General features: G+C 42.1%; 1 protein-coding gene across 2 annotated transcripts in view; it reads left to right on the forward strand.

Annotated features, from left to right (window-relative positions):
* Positions 1-494: 494 nt before the first annotated feature.
* The window catches only part of LOC135110195 (regucalcin-like), a 48,047-nt gene continuing 31,567 nt past the window's right edge, over positions 495-16,974 (forward strand). The window contains exons 1-3 of one of the 2 annotated variants that reach the window (XM_064022227.1): positions 495-627; positions 2,525-2,709; positions 3,274-3,489. In XM_064022227.1, coding sequence (XP_063878297.1) covers positions 2,553-2,709; positions 3,274-3,489 — 373 coding nt within the window. In that variant the 5' untranslated portion in view covers positions 495-627; positions 2,525-2,552. The remainder of the gene's footprint in view (positions 628-2,524; positions 2,710-3,273; positions 3,490-16,974) is intronic. The other variant, XM_064022228.1, reaches the window with a different exon arrangement.

The raw sequence follows: 16,974 nt of genomic DNA on the forward strand, positions 1-16,974 counted from the left end.
TTTATTATCGTGCTGCTGCTGCTGAGTTGGAGAGCCGCCAAGCCAAACCTTACTGTTGTCAGGTGACTGTTGTTTTTCGATCGGTGCAGCAAGATAATGTGCTGAAGTAGAGTGACAGAGAGATCTTGGCGGCGTGATATGGCAAGAGAAGGAGGAGGGTAAGGGTTAAGACTTGAGTAGGAGAAGGAGGAGGAGGAGCAGGAGGAAGAAGACAAAAAAAACAAAAAACAAAGATAAGTCGTAATCATACGTGTATGATTACGAAAGCACCACATACACATACACACACACACACACACACACACACACACACACACACACAGAGAGAGAGAGAGAGAGAGAGAGAGAGAGAGAGAGAGAGAGAGAGAGAGAGAGAGAGAGAGAGAGAGAGAGAGAGAGAGAGAGAGAGAGAGAGAGAGAGAGAGATTGTTTTACCTGTACCTATCTCCAGAGATAAGAAGTGACCATAATGCGTCGACACACACACACACACACACACACACACACACACACACACACACACACACACACACACACACACACAAACACACACACACATTACGTCCCTGCAATCCTCCGCATATGTCATTCTCTCTAAGTTCATAGAAGAGAACACACTTCTTTCCCGTAAGTACACACACACACACACACACACACACACACACACACACACACACACATAAACACACACACAAGGTTCTCAACAACAGTGAATTTGTTCTCTCTCTCTCTCTCTCTCTCTCTCTCTCTCTCTCTCTCTCTCTCTCTCTCTCTCTCTCTCTCTCTCTCTCTCTCTCTCTCTCTCTCTCTCTCTCTCTCGCAATGATTTTAGACACTTACATTAAGTCGCCTCTTAGTCATCTATTCCCACTAACTCAAAGAAGACTTAGAGGCGACTTAAGATAAGTGTTTAAAATCATCAAAGGCATTCATAACATGGACTGCAACAAGTATTTCACGATAGACTCTTACATGCGATTACATGCGAGGAAATGGCTGCAAAATTGTTGGGAAATCCTTCAGTACTCATGAATCAAAAAGTTTAATTTTCCATCGTTCGGTAAATTTATGGAATGGTCTTTCTCAAGATGTGATAAACTGCAACACCGTAGAGACTTTTAAACGCAGTCTTGATAAATATTTTGCCTCAAATCCGAGGTTAATAGCATTTGTTAATGGTTACATCCTTGCCTCCAAGAAATGGAGGCACCTCATTTCATCTATTTTCATTCTTTCCTATAAAATTTCCTTCAGGTTTATAATTATCTAACCCTGTAAGGTATCTTTTTCCAACCTGTTTCCTGTACGGCTTATTCCGGAGGGAGTTAAGTGGGGAGTGAGCTTTTTGCTTTCCTGTCTCTTTTCTTTTATTATCACCTTAATAGACATAGCTCAGGTCGTCTCGTGAAGACCGCAAGGTCTGTTGTGATCCGTGTATCTCTCTCTCTCTCTCTCTCTCTCTCTCTCTCTCTCTCTCTCTCTCTCTCTCTCTCTCTCTCTCTCTCTTAAAACTATCTTCTCTGTTATTTCTTACCTTTCAGTTTATATCAAAACTCGAAAGAACTGTCTTACATGCATAATCTCTATTTTAATGTTCTCTCACAGTTCTTTATTCCTTTTTTTTATTATTTATTTATTTTTTTTTACCATTTTGTTACCCTTGGCCAGTGGCCCTCCTACATATAAAAAATGTTAAAAGTACAGATTAACACAAAAAAAAAAGTTTATTCATAAATTACGTGCCTCATAAATTCTGTCTTAATTCTGCTGCTTTTCTACATTTGTAATTTTCGTACTGTGTTTATGGTCTCACTATATTCTTTCAGTTTCACACCATCATAACCCTTGTTATGATGGTGTGAAACTGAAAGGCTCTAACTGTCTGGATTCACTCTGTCATTCTGTTCTACCTTGGCTTAACTCTGTTACTCTTTACTTTATCTAAGTTATAAATCATCCTACAATCAACTTTATCTGGCTTCACTTCATCTTCCTTCACGTCATTCTAATCCTCATTACACTACAGTGAGGCTTCATATGACTTCACCATATCCTACAGTGAAATTTTAATTGCCTTCACTCCATCATCCTTCACGCTATTCTCTTTTTTTGTTATCCTGTTGTGAAATTGTAACTGGCTTTACTCTAACCTTCACGCTATTTTAACTCTTTATGACCCTGCTCGGACTGCCACATGTAGGCATGACGGCCTCTTACGGCTTGTCTTATTTTCTTCTGTCTGGCTTTCCTATGTTCTAACCTCTGTTACTGCATAGTGACTGAAATTTTGTCTGGGTTTCCAATCTTTAACCATCCAGTGAACGTCTGTAAAGGTCTGTCTTGCTTTCCCGTATTCTAACCCTTACTACCATCCAGTAACTGCGAAATTCTGACTTTAATTTATTCCAACTTTTATTACTATAGGATAACTCTTCTGAAATTCTGTCTGGTCTCTCTCTATTATAATCTTTATTAGTACATGGTAACTGAAATTCTGTCTATTCTAATTTCTATTATTGCCCAGTGATTCGGCTTGGGTGTGCAGGTGAGCTATGAGTGTGCGTGTAGAAGCCGTTACCCCGCCCGTGGCTCTGGGCGAGGGTCCTCACTGGTCCACCAAGGAACAAGCTCTGTATTATGTGGATATTTTCGCCCAAAATGTGCACCGCTTCCACCCCGCCTCTGGGACACACTCCACCCTGCATATAGGTCGGTGACTTTGTTTGTGTGTGTGTGTGTGTGTGTGTGTGTGTGTGTGTGTGTGTGTGTGTGTGTGTGTGTGTGTGTGTGTGTGTGAGTGTGTGTGTGTGTGTGAGTGGGTGGGTGGATGGGTGTGTGATTTTTTATGTAGTTGTATTCCTTCTATATGTTGTACTATTAAAAATTTTAGTCAAGCTCGTTTTCTTCGTTTGCTTTTATCCAATAGTGTGTGTGTATGTGTGTGTGTGTATGTGTGTGTGTGTGTGTGTGTGTGTGTGTGTGTGTGTGTGTGTGTGTGTGTGTGTGTGTGTGTGTGTGTGTGTGTGTGTGTTCTCGCTCGCGCGTAGGTGTGGCTTCTCATAGAGCCCTTTCACTCTACAAAAAGGCGCATTTTAATGGCATAATTTTGATTTACATGAAACAAGATAAAACTTAATTGAAGTATCGGACTCTCTCTCTCTCTCTCTCTCTCTCTCTCTCTCTCTCTCTCTCTCTCTCTCTCTCTCTCTCTCTCTCTCTCTCTCTCTATCTATCTATCTATCTATCTATCTATCTATCTCTGTCCCAGCACAGAGGGCGGGCCAGTAACCTTCGTAGTGCCTCACGTGGACGAGCTCAACACATTCGTGGTCAGCGTGGGACGGGACCTAGCTCTCGTCATCTGGCCGGACACCGCCAAAGACGCCACCATCACTTCCCCCACAGCCATCATCGCCTCCGTGGACCACACACACGAAGACAACCGGTTCAATGACGGAAAATGTGATCCCTTGGGCCGACTGTGGGCGGGTAGGTTACGAGGAGGATTCTCTCTTGTGCATTATATAAAGGGTTGCTATTAGCAGAGATTATTTTTTATCTTTTTTTTTTTTTTTGTATAGTTTCTTTACTCCTTTTATTCACGATTGATATTGATAAAGGGATGATCATAATCTTAATTTTCTTGTATACGTAGTTCTTTTACAGCTCTTATACATGCTTAGTATTAATATTGGAAAGGGCGAAGAGTGATGTATGATTAATTTCTCCTAAACAGTGACTTTCACATTAGCAAATCTTTACATACTAATATACGTTTTTTTTTTTTTTTACCACGCTGTGTGTATAATTTGCTTGCTGGTCTTTAAAAACTTATATATATATATATATATATATATATATATATATATATATATATATATATATATATATATATATATATATATATATATATATATATATATATATATATATATATATATATATATATATATATATATATATATATATATATATATATATATATATATATATATATATATATATATATATATATATATATATATATATATATATATATATATATATATATATATATATATATATATATATATATATATATATATATATATATATATATATATATATATATATATATATATATATATATATATATATATATATATATATATATATATATATATATATATATATATATATATATATATATATATATATATATATATATATATGTGTGTGTGTGTGTGTGTGCACAACGGTCTTTAATCTTCTGAGTTTTCCACCATCTGTCTACGACTACAGAGAATCTCTCAAACTAAATTTATCTGTGCTGTATATCTCTCACCTAACTCCTCTAACTGTAAGATATTCTTTGACTACTTAACTTCCAAAGTGGAACACATTCTGACTGTTCCCTTTTGTAGAGATCTCCATTCATGGAGACTTCAGTGTTCACCACCAGCTTTGGCTTTCCTCTCTCTTCTCTGACCATCCTGGTGAACTAGCCTTCAACTTTGTTATCTTCCATACCCTACTCGTATTCCTGACCGTCTTGGAGATACGTCCAACATTCTTGACCTTCTCCTGACCTCTAATCCTTCTGCTTATACTGTCACCCTTTCTTCTCCGTTGCTTAAAACCTTACCTTGGACGATTCTGGGCTTGTTCATCCCTCTCCTCCACCCTCTGACTACTTCATGCTACCTATTAAAATTCTTCGCAATGATGTTTTCCATTTCCTTGTTGGCCTAAACCCTCGGAAGGCTTATGGACCTGATGCGGTCCCTCCTATTGTTCTCCGAAACTGTGCCTCCGTGCTTGCACCTTGCCTAGTCAAACTCTTTCAGCTCTGTCTGTCAACATCTACCTTTTCTTCTTGCTGGAAGTTTGCCTACATTCAACCTGTTCCTAAAAAGGGTGACCGTTCTAATCCCTCAAACTACTGTCCTATTGTTTTAATTTCCTGCCTATCTAAAGTTTTTGAATCTATCGTCAACAGAAAGATTCTTAAACATCTATCACTTCACAACCTTCTATCTGATCGCTAGTATGGGTTCCGTCAAGGCCACTCTACTGGTGATCTTCTGGCTTACTGAGTCTTGGTCATCCTCTTTTAGAGATTTTGGTGAAACTTTTGTTGTTGCCTTGGACATATCAAAAGCTTTTGATAGAGCACAAAGCTTTGATTTCCAAACTACCCTCCTACGGCTTCTATCCTTTCCTCTGTAACTTCATCTCAAGTTTCCTTTCTGACCGTTCTATTGATGCTGTGGTAGACGGTCATTGTTCTTTTCCTAAATCTATTAACAGTGGTGTTCCTCAGGCTTCTGTCCTGTCACCTACTCTCTTCTTATTATTCGTTAATGATCTTCTAAAGCAAACTTCTTGTCCTATCCACTCCTACGCTGATGATACCACCCTGCAATTTTCCACGTCATTTCATGGACGTCCTACCCTTCAGGAAGTAAACATATCACGCAGGAAAACCACAGAACGCCTGACTTCTGATCTTTCTAAAATTTCTGATTGGGCAGAGCAAACTTGGTATTGTTCAGTGCTTCAAAAACTCAATTCCTCCATCTATCAACTCGACACAACCTTCCAGACAACAATCCCCTCTTCTTCATTGACACTCAACTGTCCCCCTCTTCTACACTGAACATCCTCGATCTGTCCTTTACTTATAATCTGAACTGGAAACGTCACATCTCATCGTTAGATTAAAGAACTTCTATGATGTTGGACGTTTTGAGACGTCCCCGCCAGTTTTTCCCACACCCCCAGCTGCTAACTCTGTACAAGGGCCTTATCCGTCCATAAATGGAGTATGCTTCACATGTCTGGGGGGGTTCCACTCATACCGCCCTTCTAGACAGGGTGGAATCAAAAGCTTTTCGTTTTATCAACTCCTCTCCTCTAAATGACTGTCTTCAGCCTGTCTCTCATCGCCGCAATGTTGCATCTCTAGCTATCTTCTACCGCTATTTTCATGCTAACTGCTCTTCTGATCTTCCTAACTGCATGCCTTCCCTCCTCCCGTGGCCTCGCTGTATGAGACTTTCTTCCTTCTCTTACCCCTATTTTGTCCATCTCTCTGATGCAAGAGTTAACCAGTATTCTCAGTCATTCATCCCTTTCTCTGGTAAACTCTGGAACTCCCTGTCTGCTTCTGTATTTCCACCTTGGTTTGACTTGAATTCCTTCAAGAGGGAGGTTTCAAGACACTTATCCTTCAATTTTTTATTACTGCTTTGAACCCTTTTCTAGGACTGGCATCTCAGTGGGCTTTTTTTTTTTTTTTTTTTTTTTTTTTGCCCTTGGCCAGTGTTCATCTTACATAAAAAAAAAAAAAAGAGTGGATAAGACAAGTTGTTTTTTTTAGAAGATCATTGATGAATAAAAGAGAGTGGGTGACTGGACAGAACCCTAAGGAACACCACTGTTAATAGATTTGGGAGAGGAAGCGACTGTCTACCACAGCAGCTATAGAAAGGTCAAAAGGAAAACCTGGAGATGAAGTTACAGAGAGGACAGAAGCTGTAGGAAGGTAGTCTGGAAATCAAAGCTTTGTGCCATAATCTATCAAAAGCTTTTGATATGTCTAACGCAACAGCAAAATCTCTAAACGAGGATGACCAAGACTCTGTAAGAAAAACCAGATCACCAGGAGAGCAGCCTTCAGCTTTCTATTACATCAGAACTTTTTGTCTGATCGCCAGTGTGGTTTTTTTTTTTTTAGTAGGAAGGACACTGGCCAAGGGCAACAAAAATCTAATAAAAAAAAAGTGCCCACTGAAATGCCAGTCACATAAAAGGGTCAAAGCAGTGGTCAAAAATTGATGAATAAGTGTCTTGAAACCTCCCTCTTGAAGGAATTAAAATCTTAGGAAGGTGGAAATACAGAAGCAGGCAGGGAGTTCCAGAGTTTACCAGAGAGAGGGATGAATGACTGAGAATACTGGTTAACTCTTGCGTTAGAGAGGTGGACAGAATAGGGGTGAGAGAAAGAAGAAAGTCTTGTGCAGCGAGGCCGCGGAAGGAGGGGAGGCATGCAGTTAGCAAGATCAGAAAAGCAGTTGGCATGAAAATAGCGGTAGAAGACAGCTAGATATGCAACATTGCGGCGGTGAGAGAGAGGCTGAAGACAGTCAGTTAGAGGACAGGAGTTGATGAGACGAAAAGCTTTTGATTCCACCCTGTCTAGAAGAGCAGTATGAGTGGAACCCCCCCAGACATGTGAAGCATACTCCATACATGGACGGATAAGGCCCTTTTACAGAGTTAGCAGCTGGGGGTGGTGGTGAGAAAAACTGGCGGAGACATCTCAGAATACCTAACTTCATAGAAGCTGTTTTAGCTAGAGATGAGATGTGAAGTTTCCAGTTCAGATTATAAGTAAAGGACAGACCGAGGATGTTCAGTGTAGAAGAGGGGGACAGTTGAGTGTCATTGAAGAAGGGATAGTTGTCTGGAAGGTTGTGTCGAGTTGATAGATGGAGAAATTGAGTTTTTGAGGCATTGAACAATACCAAGTTTGCTCTGCCCCAATCAGAAATTTTAGAAAGATCAGAAGTCAGGCGTTCTGTGGCTTCCCTGCGTGATATATTTACCTCCTGAAGGGTTGGACGTCTATGAAAAGACGTGGAAAAGTGCAGGGTGGTATCATCAGCGTAGGAGTGGATAGGACAAGAGGTTTGGTTTAGAAGATCATTAATGAATAATAAGAAGAGGGTGGGTGACAGGACAGAACCCTGAGGAACACCACTGTTAATAGATTTAGGAGACGAACAGTGACCGTCTACCACAGCAGCAATAGAACGGTCAGAAAGGAAACTTGAAATGAAGTTACAGAGAGAAGGATAGAAACCGTAGGAGGGTAGTTTGGAAATCAAAGCTTTGTGCCAGACTCTATCAAAAGCTTTTGATATGTCCAAGGCAACAGCAAAAGTTTCACCAAAATCTCTAAAAGAGGATGACCAAGACTCAGTAAGGAAAGCCAGAAGATCACCAGTAGAGCGACCTTGACGGAACCCATACTGGCGATCAGATAGAAGGTTGTGAAGTGATAGATGTTTAAGAATCTTCCTGTTGAGGATAGATTCAAAAACTTTAGATAGGCAGGAAATTAAAGCAATAGGATGGTAGTTTGAGGGATTAGAAGGGTCACCCTTTTTAGGAACAGGTTGAATGTAGGCAAACTTCCAGCAAGAAGGAAAGGTAGATGTTGACAGACAGAGCTGAAAGAGTTTGACTAGGCAAGGTGCAAGCACGGAGGCACAGTTTCGGAGAACAATAGGAGGGACTCCATCAGGTCCATAAGCCTTCCGAGGGTTTAGGCCAGCGAGAGCATGGAAAACATCATTGCGAAGAATTTTAATAGGTGGCATGAAGTAGTCAGAGGGTGGAGGAGAGGAAGGAACAAGCCCAGAATCGTCCAAGGTAGAGTTTTTAGCAAAGGTTTGAGCAAAGAGTTCAGCTTTAGAAATAGATGTGATAGCAGTGGTGTCATCTGGTTGAAATAGAGGAGGGAAAGAAGAAGAAGCAAAGTTATTGGAGATATTTTTGGCTAGATGCCAGAAATCACGAGGGGAGTTAGATCTTGAAAGGTTTTGACATTTTCTGTCAATGAAGGAGTATTTGGCTAGTTGGAGAACAGACTTGGCATGGTTCCAGGCAGAAATATAAAGTGCATGAGATTCTGGTGATGGAAGGCTTAAGTACCTTTTGTGGGCTACCTCTCTATCATGTATAGCACGAGAACAAGCTGTGTTAAACCAAGGTTTAGAAGGTTTAGGACGAGAAAAAGAGTGAGGAATGTATGACTCCATGCCAGACACTATCACCTTTGTTATGTGCTCAGCACACAAAGACGGGTCTCTGACACGGAAGTAGTAGTCATTCCAAGGAAAATCAGCAAAATACCTCCTCAGGTCCCCCCAACTAGCAGAGGCAAAACGCCAGAGGCACCTTCGCTTAGGGGGATCCTGAGGAGGGATTGGAGTGATAGGACAAGATAAAGATATGAGATTGTGATCGGAGGAGCCCAATGGAGAAGAAAGGGTGACAGCATAAGCAGAAGGATTAGAGGTCAGGAAAAGGTCAAGAATGTTGGGCGTATCTCCAAGACGGTCAGGAATTCGAGTAGGGTGTTGCACCAATTGCTCTAGGTCATGGAGGATAGCAAAGTTGTAGGCTAGTTCACCAGGATGGTCAGTGAAGGGAGAGGAAAGCCAAAGCTGGTGGTGAACATTGAAGTCTCCAAGAATGGAGATCTCTGCAAAAGGGAAGAGGGTCAGAATGTGCTCCACTTTGGAAGTTAAGTAGTCAAAGAATTTCTTATAGTCAGAGGAGTTAGATTAGAGGTATACAGCACAGATAAATTTAGTATGAGAGTGACTCTATAGTCGTAGCCAGATGGTGGAAAACTCGGAAGATTCAAGAGCGTGGGCACGCGAGCAGATTAAGTCATTGCGTACATAAACGCAGCATCCAGCTTTGGATCGAAAATGAGGATAGAGAAAGTAGGAGGGAACAGAAAAGGGGCTACTGTCAGTTGCCTCAGACACCTGAGTTTCAGTGAGGAAAAGAAGATGAGGTTTAGAAGAGGAGAGGTGGTGTTCTACAGATTGCAAATTAGATCTTAGACCGCGAATGTTGCATAAGTTAATGAAGAAAAAGTTGAGGGGGGTGTCAAGACACTTAGAGTCGTCGACAGAAAGGCAGTCCGACCTGGGGACATTTATGGTCCCCTCCCCAAATGGGGACTCCGAGGCTGGTGTAGGAGTCGCCATGACTAGTATTCGCCAGTATGGGTTCCATACTGGCAATCAGATAGAACATTGTAGAATCTTCATGTTGAAGATTGACTGAAAAACTTCAGATTGCCTGGAAATTAAAGCAATAGGGCAGCAGTTTGAGAAATTAGAATGGTCGTTCTTTTAAGAAACAGGCTGAATGTAGGCAAGCTTCCAGCAAGAAGAAAATGTAGACAGAGTTAAAAGAGTTTGACTAGGTCCGAGTATTTAATTCCCTTGTCTGTGGGTAAGTAAAAGAGACTGGTGACCTCAAATTAGTGTGACCAGGAGTTAAACTGTTGTGAAAAGGGTGCAGGAGTTACAAAGGATCCTGTACACCCGTACTTGAGCCCTGCACTGAGTCCACATAGAAGGTGGCTCAGGGAAGCTAGTCCAGGTGTGGCAGCCTGTTGAAGGGGTTGGTAATTGTGGCTGTAACAGAAACTGGCGACCCCGCCAGGATTGCTGGGAACTTCGTTGCCATGTGGGGAAGACAGTTTGTTGTTTGTTGTTTGTTTCATTGTCTTGTGTGTGCTCACATTTAGTATAAACCATGGAGGGCAGGGCTGGTAGCGGGGTTGACTCGTGAATCGGAATCGGCAGTGTAGATTTGGCCCAATTTGGTGTAAGGACACCTAGTCCCACACACACAGCGTCCACGGACGTGTTAAGCCTACCGGAAGCGTTGGTGGCTTCCCCCAGACCGAAAGCATGTCCGAGGAGATGAGATTTAAATTGAAAATGAGGAGAATGGAACTTGAGGCCGAGAGGGAGAAAGAATTAAGAAGGCTTGAATTGGAAGCTGAGGAAAGGAGATTGAAGACCGAGGAGGCTAGAGAAGCCACGAGGCTTGAAGCCGAGAAGGAGAAAGGGATGTGGTTACTTGAGGCCGAGAAGGAGAAGGAAATGAGATTACTTGAGGCGGAGAAAGAGGCGAAAATGTATGAGAGGTAGGAGGCTGAGGAGAATAGGATGTGTGTGTTGGAAAAGACTCGGATTGAAGTCAATTCACCTCATGGCTTGAGGAGAGGAGAAGTGGTTAAGGAGGATACAGTAGAAAGCAAGATGGTGAGGAGTTTGAAGTTTATTTCTGAGTTTGGTGAAAAGAAGTTGAGAGGGTGGTTTAGGAGTTTTGAGAAGAAAGCCTCAGAATCTGATTGGCCTCAGGAGATATGGGTTGGCCTTGTTGCCAATATGTTGAAGGGTAAGGCCTTGCAGGTGTATGATAGGATGTCAGTTGAGGATTTAGAGGATTATGAGGAGTTTAAGGCTGACATCCAGAGAATGTATGAGCTGAGGCCGGAGGTATATAGGCTGCAGTTTCGCGGAGGGAAGAAAAGGACCAGTGACTCATATCTTGAGTGTGCTTGCTATCTGGAGGAGACATTTGAAAAGTGGATTGCTAGCGAGCAGGCCATCTCCTACCATGAGTTAATGGAACTCATAGTAACGGAGCAGTTTATTAATGTGGCCGAGAAGGAGTTAATACCGCTGCTCCGTGAGAAAAAGTTCAAAAGACTTAAAGAGCCAGCTACATGGGCGGATGATCATGTGTTGGCCCACCGCTATGCATCTCACCACGGAGGTATGGGAGTTAAATTGGCTGTGGAGAAACGGCCCCCACAGCAGTGAGTTTGGAAATAAGTCCGTGCCCGGGAATTCATACAACACCAGGCCTCCTTTTGATCCAAAGAGGAGAGCAACAGGGAGTATGATGCATAGCGCCCCTAAATTTAATAACCAGCCTACCTGTTACCACTGCAAGGCTATAAGGCACTTCCGGTCCAATTGACCCAAGTTGATCAAGCCTTCTGCCCCAAAGCCTTCCCAAAAGCCAGTAGGTTTGCTTGTCTGACCAGACCAGGTATTTGACTCCGCATACAATCTGGCTGGAGAGAAGACATGGGGTGTTGCTTCCATGTCATCAGTTAGTACTTCAACTGAGAGAGTGAGGTCGGGGTTAGATTGGTGCTGCCATTTCTTGTGCCAGGGAACTGTCGAGATCGCTGGGGTGGCATATCCTGTCACAGTGTTGCGTGACACGGCAGCCCAGCAATCTTTGTGCCCGAACATTACAGAGAGGAAGGTAACCTCCGGGAAGGCAGTACTGTGTCAGGGCATCATTGCTGTTGAGAGGCTTGCCACTACCAACGTGAGGCTGATGCATTCGCTGGTGACCACAGAGACGCAAGTGGCCATGATGGAGGACCTGCCGGTGCCTGAGGTTGATTTCCTTTTGGGAAATGATCTGACAGGAGGGAGACTTTGGGTACAGCCCCCATTCGCGGACCACGTCCCGGATGAGAAGGCTGCTGAGGTACCCGACTCTGTTAATGTTATCACCCACTCCATGGCAAGGATGGTGAGTTCCTCTTCAGCTCCTGGGGTCGACTGCAATGAACCAGGCCACCGAAAGAGGAGTGCAGGGGTGATGTAAGTGCCACAGTAGGGGCAGAGTGCCAAGAGGCCTGTCCCACAGCTGGCGAAAGAGTGGACGATTTAGAGTTGGATGCTGGGGATGACTGCAATACCATCAAATCTTTGAAAACCATGCTGAGAACTTTTTGCCTGGACCATGACAAAGGATTGGGATGAGGCTGCCCTTTATGTAATGTTTGCTGTGCAAGAAGCACCCACTGAGTCGTTGGGGTTTTCGCCGAACAAGCCGGTGTTCGGGCACCAAATGCATGGCCCGTTGGATGTGGTTCGAGATGCTTGGTGCTGCCCTCTTGTCTGGTCCTCCGGAATTTTTATTAAACATGGTGATATGCACATGAGGGAGGTTAATGAAAGCCCTCAAGTTGTACCTGGGCCAGGTTGAAAAGTATATGAAGATGTACTATGACCGGAAGGCCAAGTATTGATGTTTAGACTTCTGGGGATGAGGTGCTGGTGTTACTTCCAACTCAGGGACAGCCCCTGGTTGCATGCTACAGTGGTCCCTATGTAATAGAGAGGTGTGTGGGTGAATTAGATTATCTGGTTTCCACTCCAGACCGGCGAAAGCAGGCTCAGCTTTGCGATGTTAATATGTTGAGACCTTATTATCGTAAGAATAGCCAGCAAGGGTTTTTAGTTTCTGCCGTGAAAGAGGCACCTTTAGTTTCGTTTTTGGGTGTTTCAGAGTGGTTTTGAATGATCAATTACCGCTGGACACTGTTCATTAGTTTCTTACCTTTGTATAATAGGTAAAGTCACTCTCGGTGAGTTTCTGTGGTTTTCAGGTGAATGTCAAAGGTGAACGTATAAAAATAGGTATATTTAGATATATGTACAGAGTTCTGGAGAAGGGTGTGGCGCGTACGGGACAACGGATGTCCTCTGCGTGGTACAGCGTTACACCCTGGCAAGAGACTGCCGGAGCCGGCACAAGGAACGCTTAGCGCCTTCAAAAAGTGCTGGCAGTAGAAATAGGAGCAGGTTGACCGCACTCACAGTACATGAATATATTCATAATTATAACTCTCTAATGATATAAATAAGGCAAGGGAAAAGCTACTTATAGCTAAGAGTAATACATGCCAAAATACATTAGGGAGAGATTGACTATGGAGAATACTTAGATACTATAATGTAGGTGCTACCGATTACTTATCGATGGCAATAAAAGGAGTATGGAAAGTTCCATGGTGTGTGTGTGACGTAGGGTGGGGTGATTATATCCGCCCCACCCTTATGCGCCAACACCCACTATCTACACTTATGCATATATGTATACATACACTTATATTGCTAATCAGGCAAGGCATTATAAATACAATACATATTATTATTAATTATGTGACACCGTTACATCGCTCGGTCACCTACTTGACGCGTCCTCGCGAATACAGTGTACCTAACCATGTTATGTGTATGGAACTCCTTCATTAAGACGTGTACGTCTACCATCAAGATATATATACAAATTTAAGGCTTTCCTAACACACACATATAAGAATATTAACAAAAACATTAAAATAAGGCAAGGTGTCAGGACACTTGGATAGAGAATCCCAGGTTTCAGATATACTGGTAAAGATGTCTCTAGAGCCTCTGAAAACTCTTCTGTGTTTGAGAAGGAAAGAGTGGATAAGGAGTTTGTTATAAAAGAAATCCTTGACTTTGTCAAATTCTCCAGGGGAGTGACAGGGAAAACCCTATATGAAAGGTCTGTCGTAAAAGCTAAATGAATCCTAGAAGGGTAAGTGGTTAGTTTATTAGAACGTGCGTGACAAGCATCTTGTACCGCATAATTACCTATAACCTCCTCATAGGTGGTCCCTTCTGGGCAAGTCACTGAGACATAAAAGTTTTCTGTGAAATAAAAGTAATGATATCCATGAAAATTGCAATGAAAAATAGGTTTTGAAACCACATGCTTGTATGGACAGTGTTAGAGCTGCAGATGCCTCTGAACGTGTCAAGACGACTTCACAAATACCTTTTACTACAGGTAAGAAGCCAAATTGGATACTTGAACAATGGTACAAATGTAAGTATGAAGATTTACAACGATTTAATTCAATTAAATCTCCAATTGTATATAATGAAAAATCCTTGGGTATTAGCACTAAGGAGGGATTCATGTCCAATGTCATAACAGAATTATTAACGGAAAATGGAAAAGGTTTAATCTCATAGGCCTCAAAATGATCCTGAGATTTAAAAGGTATGTTTACAATTATTGCATCTGTGGTCAAGGTAACTTCTAGCAATGGGTAGTAATATTGGATCATGTCCGCTGCATACACTGGTGTCAATTTGTAGGTTGACTGACCAATTTCTATTGTGTGAAGCAAATCCTCTGCAGGAAATAGTGAAGTTGTTACCGTGCCATTGACAGCATCCACCATGTTGCGAATTATCGCTTCATTAATGGAGAGAACTGAATCCAAGGGAGCTTCAAATACATGCAAAGCTTGATCTATAACCACAACGTGATTTATCACATCTAAACTATGTAAGACATTATCAAGCACAGTTGTTAAATCATTCGAGTACTGTAATAACTCATTGAGGTTAGATTCTAATTTAACCATTTTGTTATGATGTAGGTTCAGGACCTTCTTATTAGTAGCTGCAACTGTTATTAGTTGATCATAATGTTTCCTTAAATCCTGTACATCCTCGTCCAAGGCGGTGCCAAAAAGATATTGAGACAGTTGTCCCAACCCATTTATGAGTCCTCTTTTGGTACGAGCGTGCACTGGATGAAGGTTGTAGTCATGCTGAGATTGGTTCAATTTCCCATGCAAGAATTCTACCCTTGCTTTTAAAGCTTTGATTATGGTTTGAGAGAAAACTTGTGTCTGTCTATGCGTTTCATCAGCAAGTAAGGATTCCAGTTCCTGCAAGGAGTTATCCAAAGTTTTTGAGACTGTGTCGAGGTCCGAAGGTACGGAAAATAAGGTAGAAAAAAGATATCGAACCAGAAGAACATCTTCTATTAAGGTTACTTCCCCAAGATGTGCGGTGAGAGCCCCCGGTTTGACATGCAACGCAATGGACGCTTGTAGCACTTGCAGCATGCTCAAGTAGGTAACCAGGAGGCCCAGTGCCATCTGTAAATAATGCAGGCAATTAGCTGCGTGAGCGCAGGTTATACCTATGCGTCTTTATAGTATTAGTAGAATTATTGTTTGTAACTTGATCAGTAGTACTCTCTGTTGATGATTCGATCTGAGCATCAGTCTTCACAAGCCGATCACTATGTACTATCTCAACAGTGTTAAGAAGAGGGTCATGCACCTCAAATTTGTTACCATGTAACTGGCGGACAACCAAGCATGGACCACTAAATTTTGGGGAGAGTTTGGAGGTCCTGTCTGGATGACGAACTTTAACTGTGTCTCCAACCTGTATCGTGACAGGGGTCGCACGCTTTTGTTGTCTAGCCATCATTTCTGCACTAGAAGCTTGTAGCCTACTTCGGACTTTAGCATGAATGTCCTTGAAAACATGCATATGTTGTTTAACATAGTCATCTGCGTTGTATACTGGAGTTTGTGGACTTGCCAACAAATCATAAGGAAGATTTTTATCTTCACCATACAATATATAATGTGGGGATTTCCCAGTACTTTCACACATTGAACTGTTAATGCAGGCACCAACGTGTGGTAACCAGTCCTTCCAGTCATCATGTAGACTGTTTACAACTGGACGAAGAACCTCCAGGATTTTCCTGTTTGCTCTTTCTACCAGTCCGTTTGAAGAAGGATGGTAAGCCACAGTGTAGGTGTGTTTGATGTTGTACTGTGTACATATACCTTGTAGGATTTCATTGCGAAATTCAGATCCATTATCACTTAACAACACTCGTGGTGCTGAGTATGGACAAAACAATTTAGTTACTAGCGCATGCGCTACATATTTAGCAGGTTTTTCCTTTAAAGGTGAGAGAACCACGAACCTTGAAAAATGGTCTACACACACAAGTAGGTACACTACTTGACTTTTGGGTAATTGAAGAAGATCAATGGAGACAATGTCCCAAGGTCGCTCAGGTAGTGGATATTCCAGTATTGGGGCTGGTCCTTTTACCGCACCCTTGTGCTTTGCACATGATATACACTTGGCAACATAATTTTCTGTCAGTGCGCATGGTAGGCCAATAATAGCTTTTACGCGTTGCTTGTAGAGTTCGCTCTCTTCCTGGATGTCCCGCACTTGGCATGTCGTACACTAAGATAAGTATGACAGGGACTAAACTCTCAGGAATGATGTGCTGTTTACTAGAATCTCCCATTTGGGGATTATGTCGACATAGAACATTGTCTGGTGACATGAAAAATTGAGAGAATGGTATATTTAGACGTGGAAGATTATCTTCTTCGCCTGACTCCAGAGCATGTATGACCTTAGACCATATTTCATGTTCTCGCTGTGCTTTACTTAATTCCTTCAAGGTGAAGTTATTTACAGGGATCGAGTCACTGACAGCTCCCACAGGCACATTTCGTAAAAGTGCGTCGGCTACTGCATTAGCACGACCTGGCAAGTACTTGACTACTGGAGCAAATTCCTGCATGGTACAGTACCATCTTGCCACTCGTCCAGTTAAATTTTTCCCTTTGGAAAGTTCAATTACGTGTGCATGGTCCGTGTAGACTGTAATTGGATATCCAAGGATAATGTCCTTAAAATGTTTTAAAGCCCAAACTACAGCAAGTGTTTCTTGATGAGTGACAGAGTAATTAGACTCTGCTGGATTAAGCAC

Source organism: Scylla paramamosain, chromosome 20, assembly GCF_035594125.1.
Source record: "Scylla paramamosain isolate STU-SP2022 chromosome 20, ASM3559412v1, whole genome shotgun sequence".
NCBI classification, from domain to species: domain Eukaryota; kingdom Metazoa; phylum Arthropoda; class Malacostraca; order Decapoda; family Portunidae; genus Scylla; species Scylla paramamosain.